We start from the raw sequence: 23,299 nt of genomic DNA, 5'->3' as shown, positions 1-23,299 counted from the left end.
TGTGATGTGTGCCTCAGGGAAGTGTTGGGAGCCAGCCGTGGTGGCGGGTGCTTCCTGCTGTGTGGTCTGTGCAGGGGCTGTGGTCTCATCTATGTGGCTTGGCTGCCCTGCTCCTGGGGGTGGCTTGCCTGTGATGTCCATGAGCTGTTGTAGGGCATCGGTGTCGAAGGTGTGGTGGTCGTCTCCAGCATCACTGCTGGGTTGTCTGGTCTGACCTGCTGGAGGTGTTTTTGTCCCTCTGCAATGTGAAGGGGAGATGCATGTTGACATGTATGTTGGCACATTGTTCTTGTTGACATGCAGACTGTGTGACAATGTACATTGTGACTGTTTGGGCGGTGCTGGCAATTTGAGGGAAGGACAGTGGACATTTGGACTACGTGACAGATGTGAGGTTGTACACGTACATATGCATCTCACAGTTTCCTGCTCTGTTCAACGTGAGTGGCCTGTTTCTGCGCATGTGCGGACCCAGTTGTGTCCCCTGTTTTGCAGTGTTGGTGTTGCACTTTGTGCCATTGTCATGGGATGTGCTGTTATTGCTATGTGTGTGTGCTGCAGTGTGCCACAGGGATGGGGGACATGATCCTGGGTCATTGTGGGTGTGCGGTGTGCTCTACTTACTTGTGCATGTGTGCCATTGTGCCCATCTCCCAGTCCCTGGTTGTTACTCACCCTGTTGTCGTTGTGTCAGGTCATCTGGAGCTGTGTCCGTACTCCCACCTCCTTGCACCGTCTCCACACTGATGACTGGCCTCCATTTCCTCTGGTTCCTCCTGTGGCTCAGGACTCACACCTCCTGTCGCCTTTGCTGCCTTCCTGTTGGTGGCATCTTGGTGCCTGGTTTAGGTTTTCAGGTCATGCCAGTGCCTCTTGGCCTCATCCATTGGCCTCCTCAACACTCCAGCTGCATTCCTGGTAGTCTGATTGTGGGTCAGTTGATGGTAGTGTTCTGTCACCTCTGTGACGCTGGTCTTGTTTTCCTGCGGACTGTACCCCGTCTTCCTCTCCCTCTTCTCCCTGGCCTTCCCCGACCCGTTGTAACTTGCTGGTGGTCTGTGGGGCTTGTGGGGTTCGCGTTGGCCTCTGCGCTCGGTCAGGGTGCATTCATGTTGCTGCGCACTTTGGATTGTTTCTGGTGTGTTTTTCTTGTTCTGCTTTTATGGTGCATTTTCCCGCCAGACGTGTGGGATTTGCAGGCCTGCCGCTGTTTTCCGCAGCTTTTTGTATCGCGCTTGGCCTGATCGCAGCTTTTTTTGCGTTCGTGTTTTGCATTTTTGCGGCATGGCATTGGTTTTAACGCGCCCATTTGACGCGTTATCTGGTGACTATCGCATGGTATCGGCGTGTTGTGAATACTTGTTTAACATGGCGTAAGTTTCTCGCAATAGACTGCGATGTTGGAGGTTGCGTTAAGTAACTTTTGCAATGGTTATCACACGTTCTGGAGAATATGCCCCTCTTTCTTTTCCAACTAATCTTAGGTGTGAGGATCGAGTTTCCCCAACCAGTGATAAAAAAACAAAGTCAACAACATACCAGGGCAGAAAAAACAAATGTACTGTAGTTTGTTTCTCAGCATCCATGACTCCGTTGTGCTGGAAAAGGAAGGCATTTTTGGCACCTGATTTATGAGACCTGAATAAAGGAAAAATAGAAGGTGAAATGCACTTGACAAAGTGTCGGCGGAAATTGCTGCTAAGCACTAGGATATTTTCTCAGAGGCACTTTAGGAGCTGGAGATAAAGTAAAAAGATCACTTGCAAAAATGAGTGTTTTTGAGGTGATCGGAGCAGCATTTCTTTCGTGTGTGGTAATAATGCAGCTGCGAATGTTGTCTGTCTATCTGGCTTTGGGTAAAGCAGGACTTTTTAAGTATAAACCAGGGGCCTAGCATTACAAGGCCGCTCACCACTCGGGTATTAATGGGCTTTGCATGTTTTGTTAAGTACCCCAGGGTATGCATTCACTGTCGGCTTTTTACCTTGAATGTGTTTGTGACCATTCGGATGAAGGCACGCCAGTTTGGGAAGCTGCGTGCCAAAACTTAACATGCCAAATCTTCACAAGTAGCTTTTTGTTAAGCCAGGGTGAAAATAAATGTTTGTTACGCTGGCGTAATTCCGCATAATTTTAAGTTTTTCGTGTTACGATTGTTACCTCAAATTCCTGAAATTACTCCATTACACCCCTTCACGGAATTTGAAGTTCTTTCATTCAGGTAAAAACATTGCAAATGAATAGAGAGCGTGCTGCTGTTGTTCGAAGCACTTGCTGCGTTTTTTTTAGCACAAAATGCATCCTTGTATCCAAAAAGGTGACGTGAGAATGGATTTAGCATTAAAATGTAGTGCTGCCAGATGAGCATTTCATGTAATTTTGCATCATTTTACCAACATTTCATGTAATTGCGCAAAAGTAAATGGTGCGAGCGTCTCACACCCACTCTATTCTGCAGGACTGCTAGTTGTGTCATGTGAAATAACAAATATCCAAGAACTTGTTATGACAGTGTGGCAGCAATACTCCTTCCCGGATATGCCTCTGTATAAAAATTATTCTGAATAATAATAAGCAAATAGGTACATGACTGCATTAATACAAACATTTGCTTTCCATGACTCATCCCTCACTATCGTTATACTAACAGTAAGTGGTGAGCTATAGAACTGCTAAACAATAAAAAAAAAACTATGAGTTGTTATCTCTTTTGGATTGCCCTTCCAAATCAGATGTGTAAATCAATAGAAAGGGGAACAGTCAGTAAGTGAGTTTAAACACTCTATAACACATCATACTAGCACTCTGTCGCTCCTCCTTGAACTCGTGCATACATTCATCCACCCGATAACTAATTCTAGCATTCATTCACTAACCTGCCACAATCAAACACACACATAAACTCAATCAATCAAACAGTATTTATAAAGAGTGGCTAATCAACTGAGAGGGAATCCAGGCGCTGTGTCAGTCGAAGAGCCAGGTCTCGAGTCCCTTCCTGAAGTGAATCCACGAGGGTGAGGTGCAGAGGTGGAGGGGAAGGATGTTCCAAGACTTGGTGGCAAGGTGGGAGAAGGAGCGACCTCCAGTGCGGCACTTGCAGATGCGTGGTATCTGTGCGAGTGTGAGGTGAGCAGAGTAGAGGTTCCCTAGAGGTTTGTGGAAATTCAGGTGGTAGGTCATGTAGTTGGGCCCTAGTTCATGGAGGGTTTCGTAGCTGTGGGTCAGAAGCTAGAATTGGCATCTTCTCTGGATGGGGAGTCAGTGGAGTTCATTCACATGCTGGATGATGTGGGTCCTCCTGGGCAGGTTGTGGATCAGTCTGGCTGCTGCGTTCTGGATCCTCAGGAGTCTATTCATGTGTTTTGTGGTGGTGCCTGCATAGAGTGCATTGCTGTAGTCCAGTAGACAGGTGACAAGGTCCTGTGTCACTGTTTTTGTGTTGCTGATGGGGAGCCACTTGAAGACTTTGCAGAGCATGCAGAGACTGTGGAAGCAGGCTGAGGAGACGGCGTTGACCTGACATTTCATGGAGAATTTGCTTTCCAGGATAATGCCGAGATTGCGGGTGTGGTCTTTTAGAGAGGTGGCGGGTCTGAGTCCCAATGGCCACTAGGAGTCATTGCAGAGGGAGGTGTGTCTCCTGACCCCCAGAACATCAGTTTTGTCTGTGTTGAGCTTCAGGCAGTCTTTTTCATCCAGGCTGAGGCATTCTTCATACAGTTGTGGAAATTGGTCTTCGTTGAGGTGGGGTTCACTAAGAGCGAGAGGACAAACTTGGTATCATCAGTGTAGGAGATGATGTTGATTTCGCGGGTTCTGACGATGTCTGCAAGTTCTGTCATGTAGATGATGAAGAGGGTTGGACTGAGGGAAGAGTCTTGAGGGACTCCGTAGATGAAGTGCTTGGGTTGTGAGGTGAAGGGAGGAAGACTGATTCTGTGGTTGCGCCCTGTGAGAAAGAATGTTATCCATCTGAGCGTGTCACACTGCCACAGTCGATCGATGAGTGTGTGGTGGAAGATGTTGTCGAAGGCTGGGGAGAGGTCGAGGAGGATCAGGGTAGCTGATTTCCCTCGGTCGAGTAGGGTGCGGATGTCATCAGTTGCGGAGATCAGAGCTCTCTCTATTCTGTGATTGGCTGTGAAACCTGATTTTGAAGAGTCCAGCAGGTTGTTTCTCTCAGGTATTCAGTGAGTTGGAGGTTGATGGACTTCTCCAGGACTTTGGTGGGAAATGGGAGAAGTGAGATGGGATGGTAGTTCTGGAGCTCGCTGGGGTCCGCAGAGGGTTTCTTGAGGAGGGGTATCATCTCTGCATGTTTCCAGGCATCGGCAAAATTGGCTCTGGTGATAGAGGCATTGATGATGGTGGTGAGCTGGTGGCTGATCTTGTCTGTGCCCAGGTTATAAAGTCATTGGGGGCATGGGTTGGTGGGTGCTCCAGAGTGGATGGAGTTCATTAGAGCAATTATGTCCCGCATGAGTGAAGTGTACAATGAAGTCCAAACAAGTGAGTTCTGTGGTTTGGCTGTATCTGATTCTGTTGCTGAATGTGAAGATGGGATCCAGCATGTGTCCTGCTTTGTGCATGAGGTCTGTGACAAGATGCTCTAGGCCGATGTTGTCTAGTCTTTCAAGGAGGTTGGTGGAGTTAATGTCAGTGGGGTCATCCAGGTGTGATGTCAGTGGGGTCATCCCGGTGGAAGTTGAGGTCTCCCAGGAAGACGTAGTGGTTGGATTCAATGGCGAGTGGGGTGATGAATTCTGTGATTGTGTTGCTGAGATCAGTTAGTGGAGCTGGCAGTCTGCAGGTGAGGAGACCTTTGATGGTGGTTTTGTCATTGGTACAGAGCTGGAAGTTCATGTGTTCCATGGTGGTTTTGTCATTGGTGGTGGTGCAAGTGATCGGTTCTTTGTGTGCAATGGACCTCCGTGCCTGTTGGTGCGGTCACAGTGTTTCATCTTGTGGCCAGTGGGTGTTGCAGTAGCATTGTCAGGATAGATGTGGGGATGAGCCAGGTCTCTGTAATGAAGGTAACATCGAAGGCGAGGGTCGAAATGGTGTCACAGACTTTGGTGATGTGTTTGCAGAGCAATCTGGCATTAATGAAGAGGCATCTGAGTTATTCCGGGAAGGTCTCAGCCACCAGGGATGGCATGGCTCTGGTTGCTGCGATGGCGGTCGGTCCTGGGGTGGAGGTGAACTGGCAGTGGATGCAGGTGAAAGATCCTGCTGTGGAATGAGTTGATGCGAGACAGCAGTTGTTATCGCGTCTGGGAATCACGGCACAAACGACTGTGGCAGACCACCTGTGGGAGTGCAGGGGCCCAGGGTTCCTGATGCTGGGTGCCATCCAGGACTGGTGCAGACAGGCTTGCCTTTGGCGTGCCAGCAGTGTGGACATGCGGCGGCCTCGATTAATAGTCCTGGGAGGTGGGACAGGGCATGCTGGCTGGGAGGCAGGAGGTGGCGTTTGGAGAAAAAAACTGCAGGAGAGGAAAAAATGGTGAGAGCGGGCAATGGCCATGAACAGTGAGCTCGAAATTAAGACACAAGCACTGGGGGAAATACAATTGGAAATACAATAAAACAGGCACAGATGGGCCGATTACAATGAAAACAACAGGCACTGGAGGAGATACGAGAAAAAAGATAATCACAAGTGCAAATGGGCCAATTACAAAGAAAACACTAACACTAGAGAAACAAAAAGTTCAACTGAAAATAAGCAAGCGCAAAAGAGCTAAATACCAGTAAATTATAGGACACTCATCGGTCAGTGGGACTGAACTGGCAGCCTCAAAGGCTGTGCATTAGGCAGCAGACACGAGGAGCTGGGCAGTGCCAGCTGGGTGAGAGACACATGGACCAGGAAGTCAGAGGCTACCCAACCAGCATAAGCAAGATGAGGTAAAAGAATGAACATTGAAAATAAGAATTTTTTTACAGCACATGGCTAGCTTATGCTTTCTAAAACAAATATGTGAAAGATATAATAAATTAATGTGCATACTGTATTTTATAGATCCAACATAAATGTCACATTTAGAAGTAACGTGTGAGCCATATTGGAATGATGAAATAGCGATAAACATAGGCTTAGAAGTGATCTATTGGCCATTCCAAGATGCCCACTCTACTTGGAAGCAATGGCCATGTGGAATGCAGTAAACTGTGCAGCAGCCCGCTAACACTGTCTGGGAATTGCTGGTCACTCTGAGAAATAAAGAAGTAAAAGTAAAAATAAATTAAAAAGAGGAAAAGAAGTGAGAGGGGCTTATAATATGAGAAAATGTTAAATGAAAGGACTGATTTGCGCACTGAAGCACACTCATATCCAGTCCGGGATGGACATGTGCATCTGATTAGGAGAAGTCCTGTCACTCAGAGAGCCAAAGTGAGCATATAGGCAATGTTAGAAATGGCCTGACCCATTGACTCATGCTATGTGGTGTCATAGGTAGAAACAAAATGTGAATGACAGTCCAGACCAATGGGTGAGGAGGGTTAACCCACATCCCCTCTATGCATATGCCTATGTATTTTGTCTGATTTCTTTGATTACAAGAACCTGGCAGACAGAGTTTCATAATAAAATGTTCTGATATCTGACATAATTTATCCCAACGAACCAATTGGCTTACAGACTTGATCACTGCCTTCTCAACTTAAACTACTGAAGCCTACTGTATTGAGTATAATCTGTGCAATGCAAGCACTCTTTTTCAGTTCAAACACACAATTTCTGCCCAATCACATCCTGTGGGAATGGGTGGACGCAGCCAGAGCCCTTCTCAGAAGCGTCTTTTTAAAGGTCTTGTTATGTTGATCAGTAAGGCTTGGCTCCAAGTTCACTGTCAAGTAAGGGCTAACAAAGAATCATTAAAAAAAAACAATGTATGAAGGGCAACCTGCAGGAAGAATATAATGTTCATTACGTTGTATACAGTTGTATAGTTCTAAAGACTTTTGCCAAATACTTCATTCTTCTTTCCTCTAAATAAAATGATCACTCCAGTGTTGCAAGGGTTGACAGTTCTGAGAACTATTCTTTAGACAAGTATCATATTTTCATATTCTCTATATGATCTTCTCTTAGTAGCAATTGTCCCTTACATCCATAATTTGATGTGACAGTCTTGTATATTTTGAAATCCCATTAAAATGATATTTCTGCAATTTAGTTCCACAATCGATGTATTTTCGAATATGATAGAAGCGTTCCTTCATAGGTGCCTTTCTGTTACAAGCACTTCCAAATCAGAGTTCCATTCAGAGTTTTCTTATAATTCCAACTTTCCAGCAAATAGAAATTTCCAAGATTTGCACTTCAAGTAAAGTGGCAAATCTGCAAGTGATATTACTAAAACGAGGTTTCTTCAAAACGTATTTTGCCAGCTCAATCCTGGTGAAATGTGTCCCCAAAATACAGCCCAGAATTCTGGAGTTATCTGAGGAAATTGGTGCGGTAACACTGATTTCCTCAGTAATTTACCATTCTGTATTACCACATGTTATGCCTCATGTACAGCAAAAATATTCTAAAATAATGTGATAATATCATGAGGTGATATTAACTCTCCAATTGAATATTAGTGGATGATTTAGAATTGCCTCTCAGTGTTTAAATAAGTATTTTATTTCGTTCGGTAAAATTAATGAAAAGCTATAAATCACAGGTTTTTAATTTTGTATGGCTTTGTTTCTGTGTCTATATACATTGGCCTGAACGGGAACTTGCCTGCTGGCTATGTAAAAAAAAATTCATAGGCAAATACTCTCATTTCTATTTCTATATCCAGCAAGAAGGCTTCATCTTCTATACTTTTATCATTTAGGCCTTTACTCGATCCAAAGCTTGAGGGCTACCGCCAAAACACCGGTGCCAGAGATCTGGTTTGCCTAGTAAGTTAGGTTGAAGTGGCTTTTGAGAAAGGCAATATTAACATGTATCTGATAACATAGAGAATGACCCACAGAAATGTCGCAATATGTCACTTTTTAAGACACGTTACTGCACTCTGCTGCATCAATCCCGCAGATTTAGATGTTTTAAATGCCAGTTCTTGTGTAGAGGATGGCTGTATATTGGATGTAGGGTAATGCACTTTATGTTTTATTTTTAACTTCGTCATATTCCTGTCATCCAAGCACACAAGTGCTGTCCTTTTTAGGATTCAGATAAAACATCTCAGATGGTTTCAAGGAAGTTGGATCCTTTAATAAAGGCTTTCCTATTTAGGCATTCTTTCATGAAAAAGCTAGGAGAGTAGAGTATGTAATTCTTAGGATGAACTGTGTTCTTACATATCTAGCGGCTGCAGTCACCCCCAGGAGCAAGGTTAAATTAGATTTTTCCAAATATCCATGGATAGTAGAGAAGAACAATTAGAAGAGACAACAGTATAATTGCTAAAGTTTCTATTTAAAAGGATGCTGGGGCTACATCTGGGCTTTTTAGCTCTTCCTCAACAGACTAGAAGTATCAAGCCAAACAAGGTTCAACCGAGGATAAATGAGATCTGTGCCTTCTTTAGGGCCTACTACATCTTCAATTTGACTTTATGCCCCCTTGACATCTGTCAAATATTGCAAGTCATTCTATATTTTCGTGAGGATGAGCAATAGAGCCTACTTGATTGAGGGGCAGCTTTTGAAATGATAGGGATTTTCTTTTAGATTGGACCAATTTCCCAGAGGGTTATTCTTCACTGTGCCAAATAGCAATAGTTCCCAACAAGCACAAGAGTTGTCTTATTGTTGTCAATGTACAGGGGCCTAAATTTACCCTATATTACCAATATGTCAAGGTGTTTTCAACCTAGGAAGGTACTTTTCCAGAAAGATGTATGTATGTGACGTTGATTAAGAAGGACATTTACTTTTCTATCAAATTCACAGGTGCCTCAATATGATCTGGGTTCAGAACACATGGCTGATGTTCTGACTCAGCAAACACAAGGAGATGATGGATGTAGTGCTGGAACTTTTCAGACACTCACCCCCAGTCACAGATCTGGGTTGAAGCCATCATCGTTGTTTAGCTCACTTCACCACCTCAGTTTTGACCCATTAATATGCAAATCAGTCTTTACCCTACACCTCATGGGAACAGTCCAGCCTGACCTCTCAGGCTAGGTCCTCCCTGGATCGGAAACAAGCATCCTGGGACCGGTTTTGGGGTAACACCCCTCATCAGTCAGGCTAGCTTGAATCCAGTGGCAAAGTGAGAAAGGAACCCAAGTCTGGGTATACACTGCCAACTTAGGTGAAACAAAGCAAACACAAGGAGATGATAGACAGAGTGCTGAAACTTTTCAGGCACTCACCACAAGTCACATAATTTGGTTGAATCCATCATCGTTCCTTAGCTCACTTCGCCACCACAGTTAGGACCCAGCCATATGTAAATCCGTCTTGACCCTGTGCCTCTTGGGGACAGTCCAGTCTGGACTGCCAGGCCAGGTCCTCCCTGGACCGGAAACAAGCATCCTGGGACTGGTTTCTGGGTAAAGTGAGAACCATTTATCTATTGTTAAACCATTGCTTTCAAAAAGACCCAGAGATTTGACCATGCCTTTGTTTCTTTGTTACAAATGGGAGTGTTTGCATATTTGATGGTAAATAACCAATATATGCCATTGACAAGATTCAGTAGTATGTTCTCTCCATTCACTAATTCACCCTTCACAATCCTCGATATTTCCAACACTTTCAAAATATTATGATGTTATGATGTGTGCATTACGAAGTAGTTTCGCCCAAGACACTATTGTAAACCTAAATCCGGAAATTGGGATGGAAATTAACTGGATTCTTAACAGATATTCCCTAGAATATCAAAGCAGAATAACGTAAACTATAATAGAATCCAATTACAGCTGGACATGGTGTGGATATTTGTAGGGAGAGGTTGCCGAAGAAGATGAGTTGTCTCCAGAAGAAAAGCTACTGGTAAATATGCGAAAACTATGAGTTCTTTTTAGACGCAGAGCCTACAAATAGCATGAATATTTTAATTGCTTGAAGAATGGAAATCATGTTAGCTGTGCACTGTAGTAATTGACTGCGTTGTGGCGCAAACAATTGACCTTATATAGATAGATACAACTTGTTGTCTGGATCAGCATATTCAAATACAGACAATTCTTATTCCGGGTGAATCCAACTTCATGGGAATTTGTAGTCAATGTTCTTGCATTGAGATATATGCTGCTTCTGCATGGCTAAAACTCCTCCACTTATCATTTCCCCCATTTATACACCACTCATCAACAAAACTCCTAATGATGGATAGTCACCTGCAGGCTCAAACATTACATCATCTTTTTGCTGCCTAAAAATCCCACCAATGACCCAGCCACATGAGTGAGCATTAGGCCTCTCTGCCTCTCCGCCCTGTGCAGTCACATTCTCGGAAATACCAGCATGATATTTATATCAGAAAAAAAATCTTACAACAATATCTTGACATATAACACTTTCTGGAGTGCTTGTGAAAAGGGTATACGTGGGATTATAATTAAGTGCATACACTTTGACAGTGACCTTTTTAATGGGCATTACTGTTTACAGTTACTGTTTACATTTTCTCTTTTTTTTCAGATTGGATCACTTCAAAATCACTACTTATTCAGACATAATAGGCATCCGAGAAGATCAAAAAGAAGTGCAATTCATGTAACAAAGAGGTTGTCAGATGATGAGCGTGTAAGTATTACTCCTACACCTATTATGTGGAACCTAAACGAGGTTATGTGAAAAATGCTAATGGTTTTAAGAATAATAATTTGGGGTTTCTTATCTAGAAGAAAAAGTAATGGACTGAGTGTTGCACCTTTCCGAAACACTTACAATCTTGACAATTATTGTTGTAAATAGTGCAGATTTGCGGTCATCATTATATATTTTTGTGTTGTTGTCTTATGGAGAATGCAACAATCTCACACTAGGTATTACATTCAATCAGATGTGACATTTTCAAGCAACCGACCCTCCACACCATATCGTACATCATTATCCCACACCACATGAACTCACACAAAACCAGTCTTTCTTCAATCATCATTTCACATTCCAGCACACCCCTACGCCATTTCACCTCTCATCATGCTACCATCACTTGACACCACTATCTCTCCATGCAACATGTGCCAGCAGATGACACCATAAACCCCTTCACAGCAGCAAACATCATATCATTGGACACCGTACTAAAACTAGATTACACTGAACAGCAAATCATTGTCTCTCCGCCCAATTCCACCTCATGCAGCACCACATCACAGCATATATTATAATATCTTCATCAGACTTTATCTAGACGTGACCCTGTCTGAAAACAATGATAGGAAAAGGAGTATGATGCAGGTGCCTGAAGGCACGCCACAGCAAAAGTCATACCAGATGCAACAGGAAAATCAGATGTTGGTATACATGGGAACTGAATGGTGCAGGGGCAACCACCAGGAGATCCATTACAAAGAATCACAACCAGGTATTGCATTTTGAGTAAAGCTAGGCATATTCCAGCAGTCCACAGTAAAGAAACATATTCAGTGTGATTGATTGACTGGGCCACCAGGTCACCCCATCCAGCTACTGATCAAATTCTGTGACCAATTCTGTGATCACTGTACAATGTTTACAATTCTAGACACCACTCTAAATGAGACAGGTTCATCAGTACAAGCACCATTATTTCTCTTGTGCTCAGTGCATAAATCTTCAAAGGTTGGCGTGCTGTACATTTGGATTACTAACTATGCTGTTTTCAGACGTTCATGTATTTAGTACAGTGTTTTTTAATGTTCCTCTATTTTTCGTTTCTTAAAGATTTGTCTCATGCCATAATACTGAAAAGTGTTGCCAGTGTCACAGAGAAATGTTTTTATGGTGCATAGGTAACTGCACAATTTTGAAGAGTGAAATTCAAATAATGCAATTAGTTAAATATTTGTAACAATACGGATAACGTGAGTAGCGATGTGACCCTTTCCACGAGTTCAATTCTTGTCAAATTGCAACTAATTTCAAAAGTGATGAAAATGGCAATACTGTTATTATTAAGGGTGGGTGGAGCTTGCGTAGTTTCACTTTGCAGAATTTCCCTGAGTTACCGAACAATCCCGTCAAATTCCACGAAGTTCGAAAGCGGGTGAAGAATCATCTTCATCTTATTTCCACTATGAGATGCCTGCAGTTCCCCCTGGCTCTTTGTAGAGAGCAAAGCCAAGAGCCTTAGGTTCTACTCTCCTTCCTGCCTCCTCTAAAAAGTCATTCCATGCACTGACCCACTAACATACCGCTTCTTCCCAGTTCTGCCTCTGCTTTGGACGTTACAGGTCAAATTTAACATATCTGTTTATTTGAAAGTACGTTATATCTGTTTCAAATATCTGTCAATTATTTGAAAATAATTTAAAAAATGATCTGAAGAGCCTGTGACATTTCCAGTTGTTATCTTGTACTTTAACTGTACTAAGATGGATGCTTTTGTTACTAGACCTAAGACGAATGACAAGCCATTGCAAATCTGGCTTCTGTTTCCACGAGGGTGGCATGTGGAATTGGGGAGGTGGTGTGCACTGACAACATGGCGTCTGTTTTAAACCGCATGAAAACGCTTTCGTATTTCTCTCCCATAGTCCATCTTTTGTTTAGGAAAAAAACTGCTATAGTCTACTTCTCCGTACAGTTCTTCTGATGTGCAATGTGACATTTATGCAGGTTTCCTTATTCAACTTATTGTTTTTGCTGCCGTTGCGTTTAAAAAAAAATGGATCAGTGTGTATGGGACCTAATGGACAACCACTTTACAAAGCAGGACATTTTCCTGCAACCAATTCAGATTTAAGGCAGTTGTCATAGGCTAATGATAAGATAGGCAACCACTGCAGGGTAGAAGGCTGAAGACATTTTTGGCGTACAGACTCGGGAAAGCAGTTATTCATATCATGACAACCTTTATTTAAAAAGATAATCCTGAAAGATAACGAACATTTTCTACTAAGATCTTAACTGAATTTCATTTTCAGACAGAGCTCGGCATTTGTGAACCAGGCGCCATGCTGATAAAAACATGAAGCATGTGGCAAGGAAACCAAAAGAAAGGCTCGCGTCTGCCAAACATAAAGATTAAGGTGGCACTCTTACGGTTCGATGTGAAGACAATGACGAAAGCACTGGGGGATGACCAATGTGGTGGTCACTTCAGCACTTGTGTAGATTGCTCACAAAGGTGAGCGATGGGAGCGGAAAGGACAGACAGAAAAATGCGACATGAACAAGAGTGACCACCGGCAACTGATAAACGGCACATAACCATTCAATGAAAAACAGAGCACGCCGAACAAAGGATGAATAAATCAAAAAATTGTAAAGGGATAGGTAACAGGGCCAATCACCGGGAAAGTTAAAACACTCCCAAGGGTGGGACAAAGAGCAATGTTTTACAAATCAGCAAATTAGACAGGCACACAAAGGAACAAATGGAAAGCGGTGGGCGTAGTCTAAGCCCCCAGTGTAGATACATCATGCTCGCAGAGAAGTGCATGCGTGCTGCTAGGCTCGACCTAAAAAAGGAAAGCGATACCTATGGGCCAGGAGAACAGAAAGAATCTTCAAATTTCTGGCTGAGGAAGGCACGGGCTAGGCTTTTGTGGAAAAACCTGGGTTGCAAATAAATGGGGTCAGTGCTAGAAAATGTACAGCTCACAAAGCAAATAAATTTATAGACAACAAGCATTGGAACATTGCACCAATAAGGAGATGTCATGAAAGGAGATATGGGACTATGAAGAGAAGTTCAAAATAAGACAGACTGTGGCAAGCTGAATACATAGAAAACATGAACACAAATAAAAAGGAAGACCTAGATACAGAGTTGCAGCAGTTCCAGTGAGTGAGTATAACACCCTGCGCCACGGCATGATGTGAAGTAGTTGAATTACATGGTATTATAGCATGCAGGACTTGGGAAAGCCATTTTAGAGCTGTAGAAATTTGCTGATTATGGACACCCATTACATACCTGATATCTTCTTGGCAACTATTATTATTACAACGTATGGTGACAGACTTCAATGTCCATGCCATTGCCCTGTTTGGAATGACTGCTTCTAGGTCACGTCCTCTACCCTCTGCATGCCCATCTATCCTTGCCCTGTTTTTTAATAACCATACATATGCATCCAAGCCATTCAATGCTTCCCTCTGAATAGGATTAAATAATATATATACAACTAAAGAATATATGTAGCATCGATGATTGCCATATCCCTCCATTTTCATTACAAAACATGTTTTCAGTCCTGAGCTTTCACATACTAAAGATAAAGCCATTGCAGCTAATCAGGTTGCTAAGTTACATTAAACATGAACTTTACAATGCAGTGAGATTCTCCAAGATTTACAGATAACATGAGGCTTTAACAAATAAAATGAAAATAACACAGTATATGTTGGATTGCATACATTCATTACTCACTGTCATATTGTGAAAGAGGATTCATCAATAAATCAAAAGGCAATATTGAAACAAGATAATAAAATAGACTTAGCAATTTATAGAGTCCCCAGACAATAAAAGATTCCACTGTATTTTGTTTATTTATTTGTAGAAAATACTTCTGTTGCCCGTGTCATATAATGGTAAGCAAAACAAACAGGCGCCTATTAATTTCCTCTGCCTTTCACTTAGCTAAATTTCCTGGTAATTGTAACAAGCATTGGCAAAGCCAATAGGTTTCACCTATGAGACCATGCAGCTTTGACAATGATTTTTTAGCCATGCATGAAAATAATGTAAAAAAGCGATATGATGCAGCTCTCACTTCATTTCGTAGGTGTACACCAACATGAATGTGCAGACCTACAAAATAAAGTGCCATTTAAAAAAAAAAAATCTTTACCAATCTGAGATGGATTAGTAAATAAAAAACTACACAAAATGACCTTTTTTGTAATAGCGCTAATGCACTTTTTTGATAGAGGGCTAATGCAGTTTAAAAAATAAATAAATGGGCGAGTGAGTTGGGTGTGGAAAACAAGTGGGTGCGAGGTAACAAGGTGGAAGGGAGGGTGGGAGAGAAAGATACAGGTTTAGCTAATGTGGGTTTAATGTTGATTGCGTGCGTTAGGTTTGGTTAGATCAGCATTCCTGTGTGTGTATTCTGGTCTCCTGTGAATGGGCTACCTGGTTCCTGTGTGAACATTGGTCATTGGCTTATCTACTAATCTGACATCAGCATGGGCTTTCAAGCATTGCTATAGATGTCTCCTCTCCCATTCATGCCTTCTCTGCAGATTCAGGTTCAAACAGTTATGTTTTTGTTTTGATTCTCAAAAGCATTGCAAAAACGAAAGTGATTACACTGATCATTTGCATAAGGTTTCAAGTGTAGGTCCAGATGTCAGGGTGCATTCTTCTTTTTCAGGATGTCCACAAAAGATATACTTGGATACAACAAATCTAAACACAACCCATTTACATAGTCAGTTGTGAGCCTGAACATTTGGCAGTAGTCTTACGTTGGTTAGCCAAGATGCATATGATTCATGTTAAGATTAACTTTATTTAAATAAACCACAGCTGAATTCCTGAAAATCTTTCATAGAGCCAACTCTTGTATGCTAACATATGACACGGTGTTCCATGAATTGTTTCCATACCCCGTTTTAATTAAACATTCGCTTTACAAACTGTGTAATTTCTCACTTTTCCTTCTGTCCCCACTCAGAGCCCTAATACCAGGGCTGATCATACATAGAAATAAGGAACTACAAGACACCTCCTCAAATAGCATATTTAACACTCTCAAAAGTTCTCCTCAGTTTCAATCTATTGTGTCTTTATTTGACAGAACTTCACCTTGATTTTCCTATAAAAGTTTTTATCAACTTATCTCACATTTGCTGTCAAACTGAAACATTATAGAATTAGAAATTGATCAATATACTTGGAAACATAATATTGATCAAACTCTAATACAAGACTGAATTCTAAAACCAGCGAAACATGTTCAATGGGCTTTTTCAAAAATGTTATTTCTCAGAACTTAAAGCTGCTGAATCAGCAGATGTATTCAAACAACAGAGATAATTTTGTGGAGTGATCTGTATGAATGACAGCTCATTCCTTAACTACAAAGAGGCGCACTTCAACTGCACAGTGCCATGCGGGCTTTCAAATTAGATTAACACAAAAGTAAGCATTCATCAGGCAGGGCACATTCTGGATGCGCATCATGGAGAAGGCTCCTGCTTCCTCTGTGCAATAAAGGGACATAAAGTGTAGGGGATTCAGAACAAAGAGGTAAAAGTTGGAATCAAGACTCATGCCCAGTGCTTTCAAAGGGCAGGTACTGTCCATATGGAGTACCCGCACTTCTTCAATTTGGACTTGATAGAACCGCCACTTCCCAGCACTGCTGCTATATATTTAATGGGAGAGTACCTGCACTTCTCAGCAGCAAATAGTAACTCTAGTTAATGAGTGTCTGCACTTTTATATTTCCATTTAAAGCACTTCTCATACCTCTTTGCCTTGTAGGTCCTTGGCATTCAGCATCACCTGCGACAGGTTCCCAAGAAACACTACTGGGCCCCTGCACTTATTATTATTGTTATTATTATTATTATCTTTACAAATGAATACACTGGGAATAAGCACAACCTACAAGTCTGGAGTGAGTAGTGAGAGGCTCCAGGCTAATTTAGTGGTTCATGGCCTAGCAAGAGTAAGACCCTAGAGAGGTGATACATGCAACATATTTATTTGTTGATTGAACTGGCAGAAGGAGAAGAGCTGCATAGGAGTAAGATACTATGATAAAAATCCGAGTGGAGATGGATTCATGTGTGAAGTGAGATTTAGTAATGGGACTCACAAAGGAGGTGCATTTTGCATGAATAGCTGAAAGCGGCGCACGGTTACAAAAATCTATCATGATAATTAGGTCTTAAATTGCCCCATATTATGAACAAGCAAAGTGAGAAATGCATCTTACTCCCCTCACCTACACAGCTGTCTGGCTGCCTTTCTGTTAACCCTCCTTAGTCGTTATGCACCTCTCTTTGTACCAGTGCTTAATTTGAGCTGGTGGTTTCTAGTTCTCCGCACTCGCACTTAATTGTCAACACTGGCACTTACGATAGTCTGCCACATGGTGGCACTATTTTTAGGTGCACACAACAGTTCTTTAATAAATGAATATGCGTTAAAATGACTAATACCTACCGCCCAAACCATTATTATAGCTTTGGAAACCTTAAATAGTCTGAATTTTCACACTTGTAGTAACGTGATGCTTGGTAGTTGTATTGGTAACGTAATTGGCAGCCCTGGCAGGGACACTGGGTGATGCAACCTGGCACTTATTTTTTCACAAACTAAGCACTGCTTTGTAGCCGAACAGACGCAGAGAAAATCTATTCTTTTCACCCAGGAAGAATAGCGAGTACTTAAACAGACTCCGGGCAGTTAAAGTACTTTATTTTTGCCATTGCTTTCTGTCTGCGAAAACAGTAGCAGCGTGTGCTTGCTGTGTCAGCGGGAGCTGCACAATAGTGTTCGCTGTGTGAAATGCTGCACTGGACTGCCAATCATGTCAGCTCCAGAATACTTGATTACAGCGCTGGTGGAGAAAGACATTCAGCATCTGCTCCCTCGCGAGTTAAATGCTCGGCGTCAGAAGCGATGCTGGGCTCGGCTCACTTCTCCATGTGGAGCTGTCAATATTGCCAAACATGGTAATTAGTCTCGTGGTGTTCACAGCTGATGATGTTAGAGGAGAAGTTAAAAAGTTGAATATCCCGTGGTGTGTCAACATTTGCAGACAGCCCAGTGTGTAGAGCAGTGCGATGAGTGCAGTATTGCATGAATGTATGGGCCGAGCCACTGTGTGGACACAAGTTTTCATTGTGCTCTGTGGCTTGACCCTGCTCCTCGCACCCCTCTTCACATGATAGGGCCCAAATGGCATAGACTAAAGGTGCTCCCAAACGCCTTTGTATTTGGGGTGAGGAGGTTGGTTGTCCTTTAGAACTCTAAAGGAGTTTGTAAAACCACCAATTCAACGCGCTAATAATTGCTTGTTTCCATCAGGTCAGTCAGTCAGTCAGTCAAAAAAGAAGTTTATTTATACCTTGGTCTGTCAACTAAACCACATAAAAACATACTTAAACATTCCTTAATATTTTATACTTTATAATCTATATAAACAGGGGAAATATCCTACACGAAAACAAATACTCTTCCTATTGCACATAATTTTCATACCATTTATAAGCAGCTCGTTGTGAAAGTCCTTTTAAAAACTCATTTACCACTATCAAAAATCTTTTTATTGCAGATGATGCATTCAGGTATTTCACATCAGTTAAGAGCTCGGTTGTTTGTCAAGGTTCTAAAACACTATATTTCATAAAAGTTGGTCTTAAACATACTTTACGCAACATCAACAGTTTTATGACAATTGTTAGAAATGGGGGTCTCTAGTTGCCAGAGGTAGGTATCTTTGTCCAAGTAGGGACACTTGCTTCTAGTCAGGGTAAGGGGGATAAACTCTTTAGATAACCTCTGATCATCACATTGGTAGCTTGGCATGAGCAGACAGACTTATCCCAAAGGCAATGTGCTAATTATTTGTACTCAAAACACACAGAAATACAGTGATAACACAGCAAATGGACACCACACCAGTTTAGAAAAATAAAGTATCTTCATCTAAACTAACAAGACCAAAACGACAAAAATCCAACATACTGGTAATGAGATATGACTTTAGAACATTATTGAAAAAATAAAGCTTGTAGAAAACAAATAGCTCCACCTGGGGCTATTACAACGTCGTGACAGTAATTAATCCAAAGTATGGTGCTGACCGCCAGGTGTCTGGCGTCGGGCACGAAGTCACACGGACCCCCAAGCAAACAGCACCTTGGAAACGAAGTCTAAGATGATGCACGGCGTCATGGAGGTGAGGTGTCAGTGCCTAGGTCGAGGTTAGCTCCCTGGCTGCCACGGGGAGGCAAGACATCGTGTCCACGAGGAGGTCACGTGTCAAATCCAGGACTGGGGAAGTCAGTTGTATCGGTGGTGAATCGTTGGTTCCAGTGACGATGCAAAGTTCATGGAGTCACCCTCGGTGATTAATGGTGCTGCAATAACTGGATGCAGGCACTGGTGCTGACAGAGCCGGTGCGAGCGCTGGCGTCGGGAATGCCGATAACTGCAGGCGGTGCAGATCAGGCAGTGGGTCTTGCACTTCACGAACTGGGCCCCTTGGCTCGGTGCAGGTTGCGGCATCACTGAACACATTGGAGACAGGTATTCTTTCTTCTCTTACGTTTCTTTCAGTTCCCAACAGCAGAAACAGCCCCCAGAGGCCTAGAATAGGCACCTCCTGGCAGGTCAGAACTCTCAGCAATAGAGTTCAGGGGAGCTGGGGGTGAAGTCTTTGTGTCACTGAGACTTCAGAACAGGAGGCCAGCACACACAGGCCCTTGAAGATTCTTCTTCAAGCAGGTTCAAATCAATGTTCCAGTCTTTGTCCTTTCCTTGGCAGAAGCAGCAACTTCAGGCCAACCCTACACAGCAATCAGCAAAGGGGTAGTACTCCCCCTCACACCTCTCCAGCTCTTTTCCTTGGCAAAGCTTACTCTTGAGTACAGAAGAGATCTAAAGTTCTGAGGTTTAAGGTCCATTACTTTTACCACATAATGTCTTTGTTCTTCTTTGTGCAAGGGTCTCTGAGCCCAGTCCAAACCAGTTCTGGCCTCACTGAATCAGTATGGCCACAGGGGGTGAGGCAGCATTGTGCAAGGGAGACAGGCCCTATTCCGGTGCAAGGAAAACTCCTCCCACTACTCTGAATGCAGCCAAGCCCCATTTAGTTCAACTCTTAGTCACCCAGGAAGGGCCATGCACACCTCAAAGCCCCCCCCCCTCCCGCCCCCAGTGGCTATCTATAGTGAATGCACATCCCCAGTCCCTGTCACTCCAAAACCAGACAGTCAATCCACAAACAGGCAGAGGCACAAAGACTGGTTAAACAAGAAAATGCCTACCTTATAAAAGTGGCATTTTCAAACACACAATTTAAAACCCATCTTTACTAAAAGATGTGTTATTAAATTCTTAGTTCAGAGTGGCTAAACGTTATTCCTCTATCTTGTCCCTTTGGGAAGTAATACTTGTAAGATGTTGCAAAGTATCTCCCATTCTATCCTATGGGACAGATAGCCTTTTAATAGTGAAAAACAAAATTTACAGTATTTCACTATCAGGACATGACACACACACACACCAGTACATGTCCTGCCTTTCACATACACTGCACCCTGACCAAGGGGGTACCTTGGGCCTACATGAGTGGTGTCTTATATGTAAGAAAAGGGAAGGTTAGGGCCTGGCAAGTGGGTTAAACTGCATGTAGAAACTGAAGTGTCAGGTCTGAGATACCTTTTAAGGGCTTTTGGATGGCACAATCATCAGTGCTGCAGGCCCACTAGCAGCATTTGATTTACATGCCCTGGCACACTCAGTGCACTTTACCAGGGACTTACCAGTAAATCAAATATGCCAATCAGGGAGAACTAAGTGTAATAACAATTTACACAGGGAACACTTGCACTTTGACACTGATCAGCTGTGGCAAAGTCTCCAAAGCATCTAAGCTAGCAAAAACAAAATCCATTACAGCATCAAAAATACAGGAGGTAGACGCCAAAAGGCAATGAAAACCTCGCCAAAGATGCCAAGTCTAACAACAATCTAGAAGAATATGCAGGTAATCACACTTCCCATTTAACTCACAAGAACATTTTCCATTGTCATTTTTCACTGCTTCACTCCTATATTATCGCTGATTCAGAATTTTAACAGCTCCTGTCTAAAGGAAGTTTTTGGTAAGTGTTAGACCTGACATTCTTTGTGTGATTTTCTCAGCAGCATTTTGCCTTCAGACCTCCAGTTTTTGCACTCTGAAAACTCTACCACTGCTAACCAGTGTGAACATGTTTGCTCTCTCTCCTTAAAACATGTGAGATTGACTTATAACCAGTTGGCATATTTAATTTAGTTGTAAGTTCCTATTAAAGTGGTATTACCGGTGCACAGGGCCTGTAAATTAAATGCCACTAGTGGGCCTGCAGAGAAGATTGTGCCATCAATTTAGGTAGCACTTTAAACATTTCTCAGACCTGCCATTAGAGGCTGTGTGTATGGAGTATTAAACTGACATTTCAATATGGGCAAGGCAAACTTTTTGCCTGACCGAAATCTTCCTTTTAATACATGTAGGGCACCTCTAGGGTAGGTCCTGGGCAGGGTGCACAGTATTTAAAGAGTAGGATGTGCACTTTTAGGTTTTATATATCCTGGTAGTGAAGAACTCTTTCATTCATTTTTCACTACTGCAAGGCCTACCTCTCCCATAGCATAACATTGGAGTTACCTTACTACATTTTAGAAGTGTAATTTCCAAATGGGAACAGGTAACCAATTCATGTTTGGTGTCTCTGGATTTGTAATAAAAATCCTAACGCATGGTGAAGCAGCTCTGAAGGACTGCTGCCCTGCTGTGCTGACCTGCTGCCCCCTTGCCTGGGTGAGAAGGACTGGTCCAGCATCTCTTTGAATCCAGAACCCAGAGTGACTCCAAGCGCTAGTTGTCTGGCCTTCAGATCTGAAACCTTAGGGACAAAACAGGCTTCCAACAACCTTGAACCTGCACCTGAAATCCACCATCTGTGAGTTTACCCTTCCCAGTAGTGCCACCCCAGTCATGGACCAGTGAAAGAGGGCTTAAGGTGCTCTGCCAACCTCTCTATATCTAGCAAAACTGACATCTCCTCTGCTGCATGGATTGGGCCCATCTCAAAGACCTGCGTTGCCTTTGCAGGGCATCGGAACAGCCACTGCATGAAGAGACCTTGGTTGCAGCCCCTTGCATCCCTCTTTGACAGCAGCCTCGACGACGATGCCAGACACTTTATCGCAGTCTCACAGCTTTTCTGAACAGACGCATCATCCCGACTGGAGGCCGCATCCTCAATGCCGGTCTTTGCATTTCAAGCCCCATTGACGGGATATCCTATACAACATTTTAGCCTTGCAGCATCTCGGACCTGACATATCGCTTTGGCAGCAGGATCAATCTTTGACGCAGATCTTCGCAATGCTCTGCAAAGCATGATTTAAGGTGCTTTGTTCAATGGGTCTAACTGGTTCCCAGTACCCAGCCCATGCTCCATCGCAGTTGGCCTCGACTTGAGACTTTGCCCCGGTCTGACGCGACCAGATATCAGTGGTTGGTGCTTTGTACCTTTTGGCACTATTTTCAATAAAATCTTGAAAATTGCAATTCTGCAGCTATTCTTTTGGATTTTTGCTGTTTTGGTCTTGTTTTATTTATGAAAGAAAGTTCTATTTTTCTACTTTGGCATGAGATCCTTTTTGTATGTTGTTTTCACATTATTACTATTTGAAGTGCTGCACAAATACTTTACACATTGCCTTGAAGTTAACCCGAACTGCTCTGTGCCAAGCTACCAGAGGGTTGAGCACAGGTTAATTTAGGAGTGACTTGTGCCTCACCCTGACGAGGATTGTTGTTGCTGCTTGACCAGGGTTCACACCACCATCAACCAACAGCCCAATTTCTTACAGTAAGGTATCTTTATAGGGGAACCATTCCTCTCTCTGCCAAGAAGACAACAGGAATCTGGTTGATGACATACCACTTAAATACCTGAAGTCATGTTCTCATGTACGCTTTTTGTTGATTACACTGAGTTCTGCCTTTTAGATGGATATTTGTAAGTTTTGGCCTTCTACATTTATTCCCAATCCCCTGCATATATCTTCCCAAGTTTTCCTAACTCCCTTTTCCACTTTTACTTGCTCAGTATAATCTCCTGCTTGCAGAAGGTAGAGATTTCTTCCACACTTTCCAAACGTAACCAAGATCTTACCACCTCTGCCTATAGGAAATAGCTCCAGGCATTTACATTTAATTCCATTCTGATAGCCCGGACAATCGATGACTTTGGTAACAAAAGTAACCTCTTTATGCACTTCTCCTCTTCCTTTTCCCAATCATGTTTACCACTAAGACTTGAATTACAATCTATATTGAAATTATGGAAGAATCTTAGCAGTGCAAACTATCAGGACTCGTCTCAGGGAGGTCCCACCATAATCTTTAAGAAGAGCATGCTTTTCATTCAAGTGATTCAATGTGTTCCTTTCACTGTAATTTCTCCTCGAACCATACCCCTAAATATTTACATC

The 23,299-nt window shown here is 42.7% G+C and overlaps 1 protein-coding gene across 1 annotated transcript in view; it reads left to right on the top strand.

The window, feature by feature from the left end:
* Positions 1 to 23,299, top strand: part of PCSK1 (proprotein convertase subtilisin/kexin type 1) — a 276,980-nt gene that overhangs the window by 63,412 nt on the left and 190,269 nt on the right. Inside the window, exon 2 of the mRNA XM_085632506.1 lies at positions 10,609 to 10,713. Coding sequence (XP_085488632.1) covers positions 10,609 to 10,713 — 105 coding nt within the window. The remainder of the gene's footprint in view (positions 1 to 10,608; positions 10,714 to 23,299) is intronic.

This window comes from Triturus cristatus, chromosome 2_1 (assembly GCF_964204655.1).
Source record: "Triturus cristatus chromosome 2_1, aTriCri1.1, whole genome shotgun sequence".
NCBI lineage: Eukaryota > Metazoa > Chordata > Amphibia > Caudata > Salamandridae > Triturus > Triturus cristatus.
This window is presented reverse-complemented; position numbering and strand designations above follow the sequence as displayed.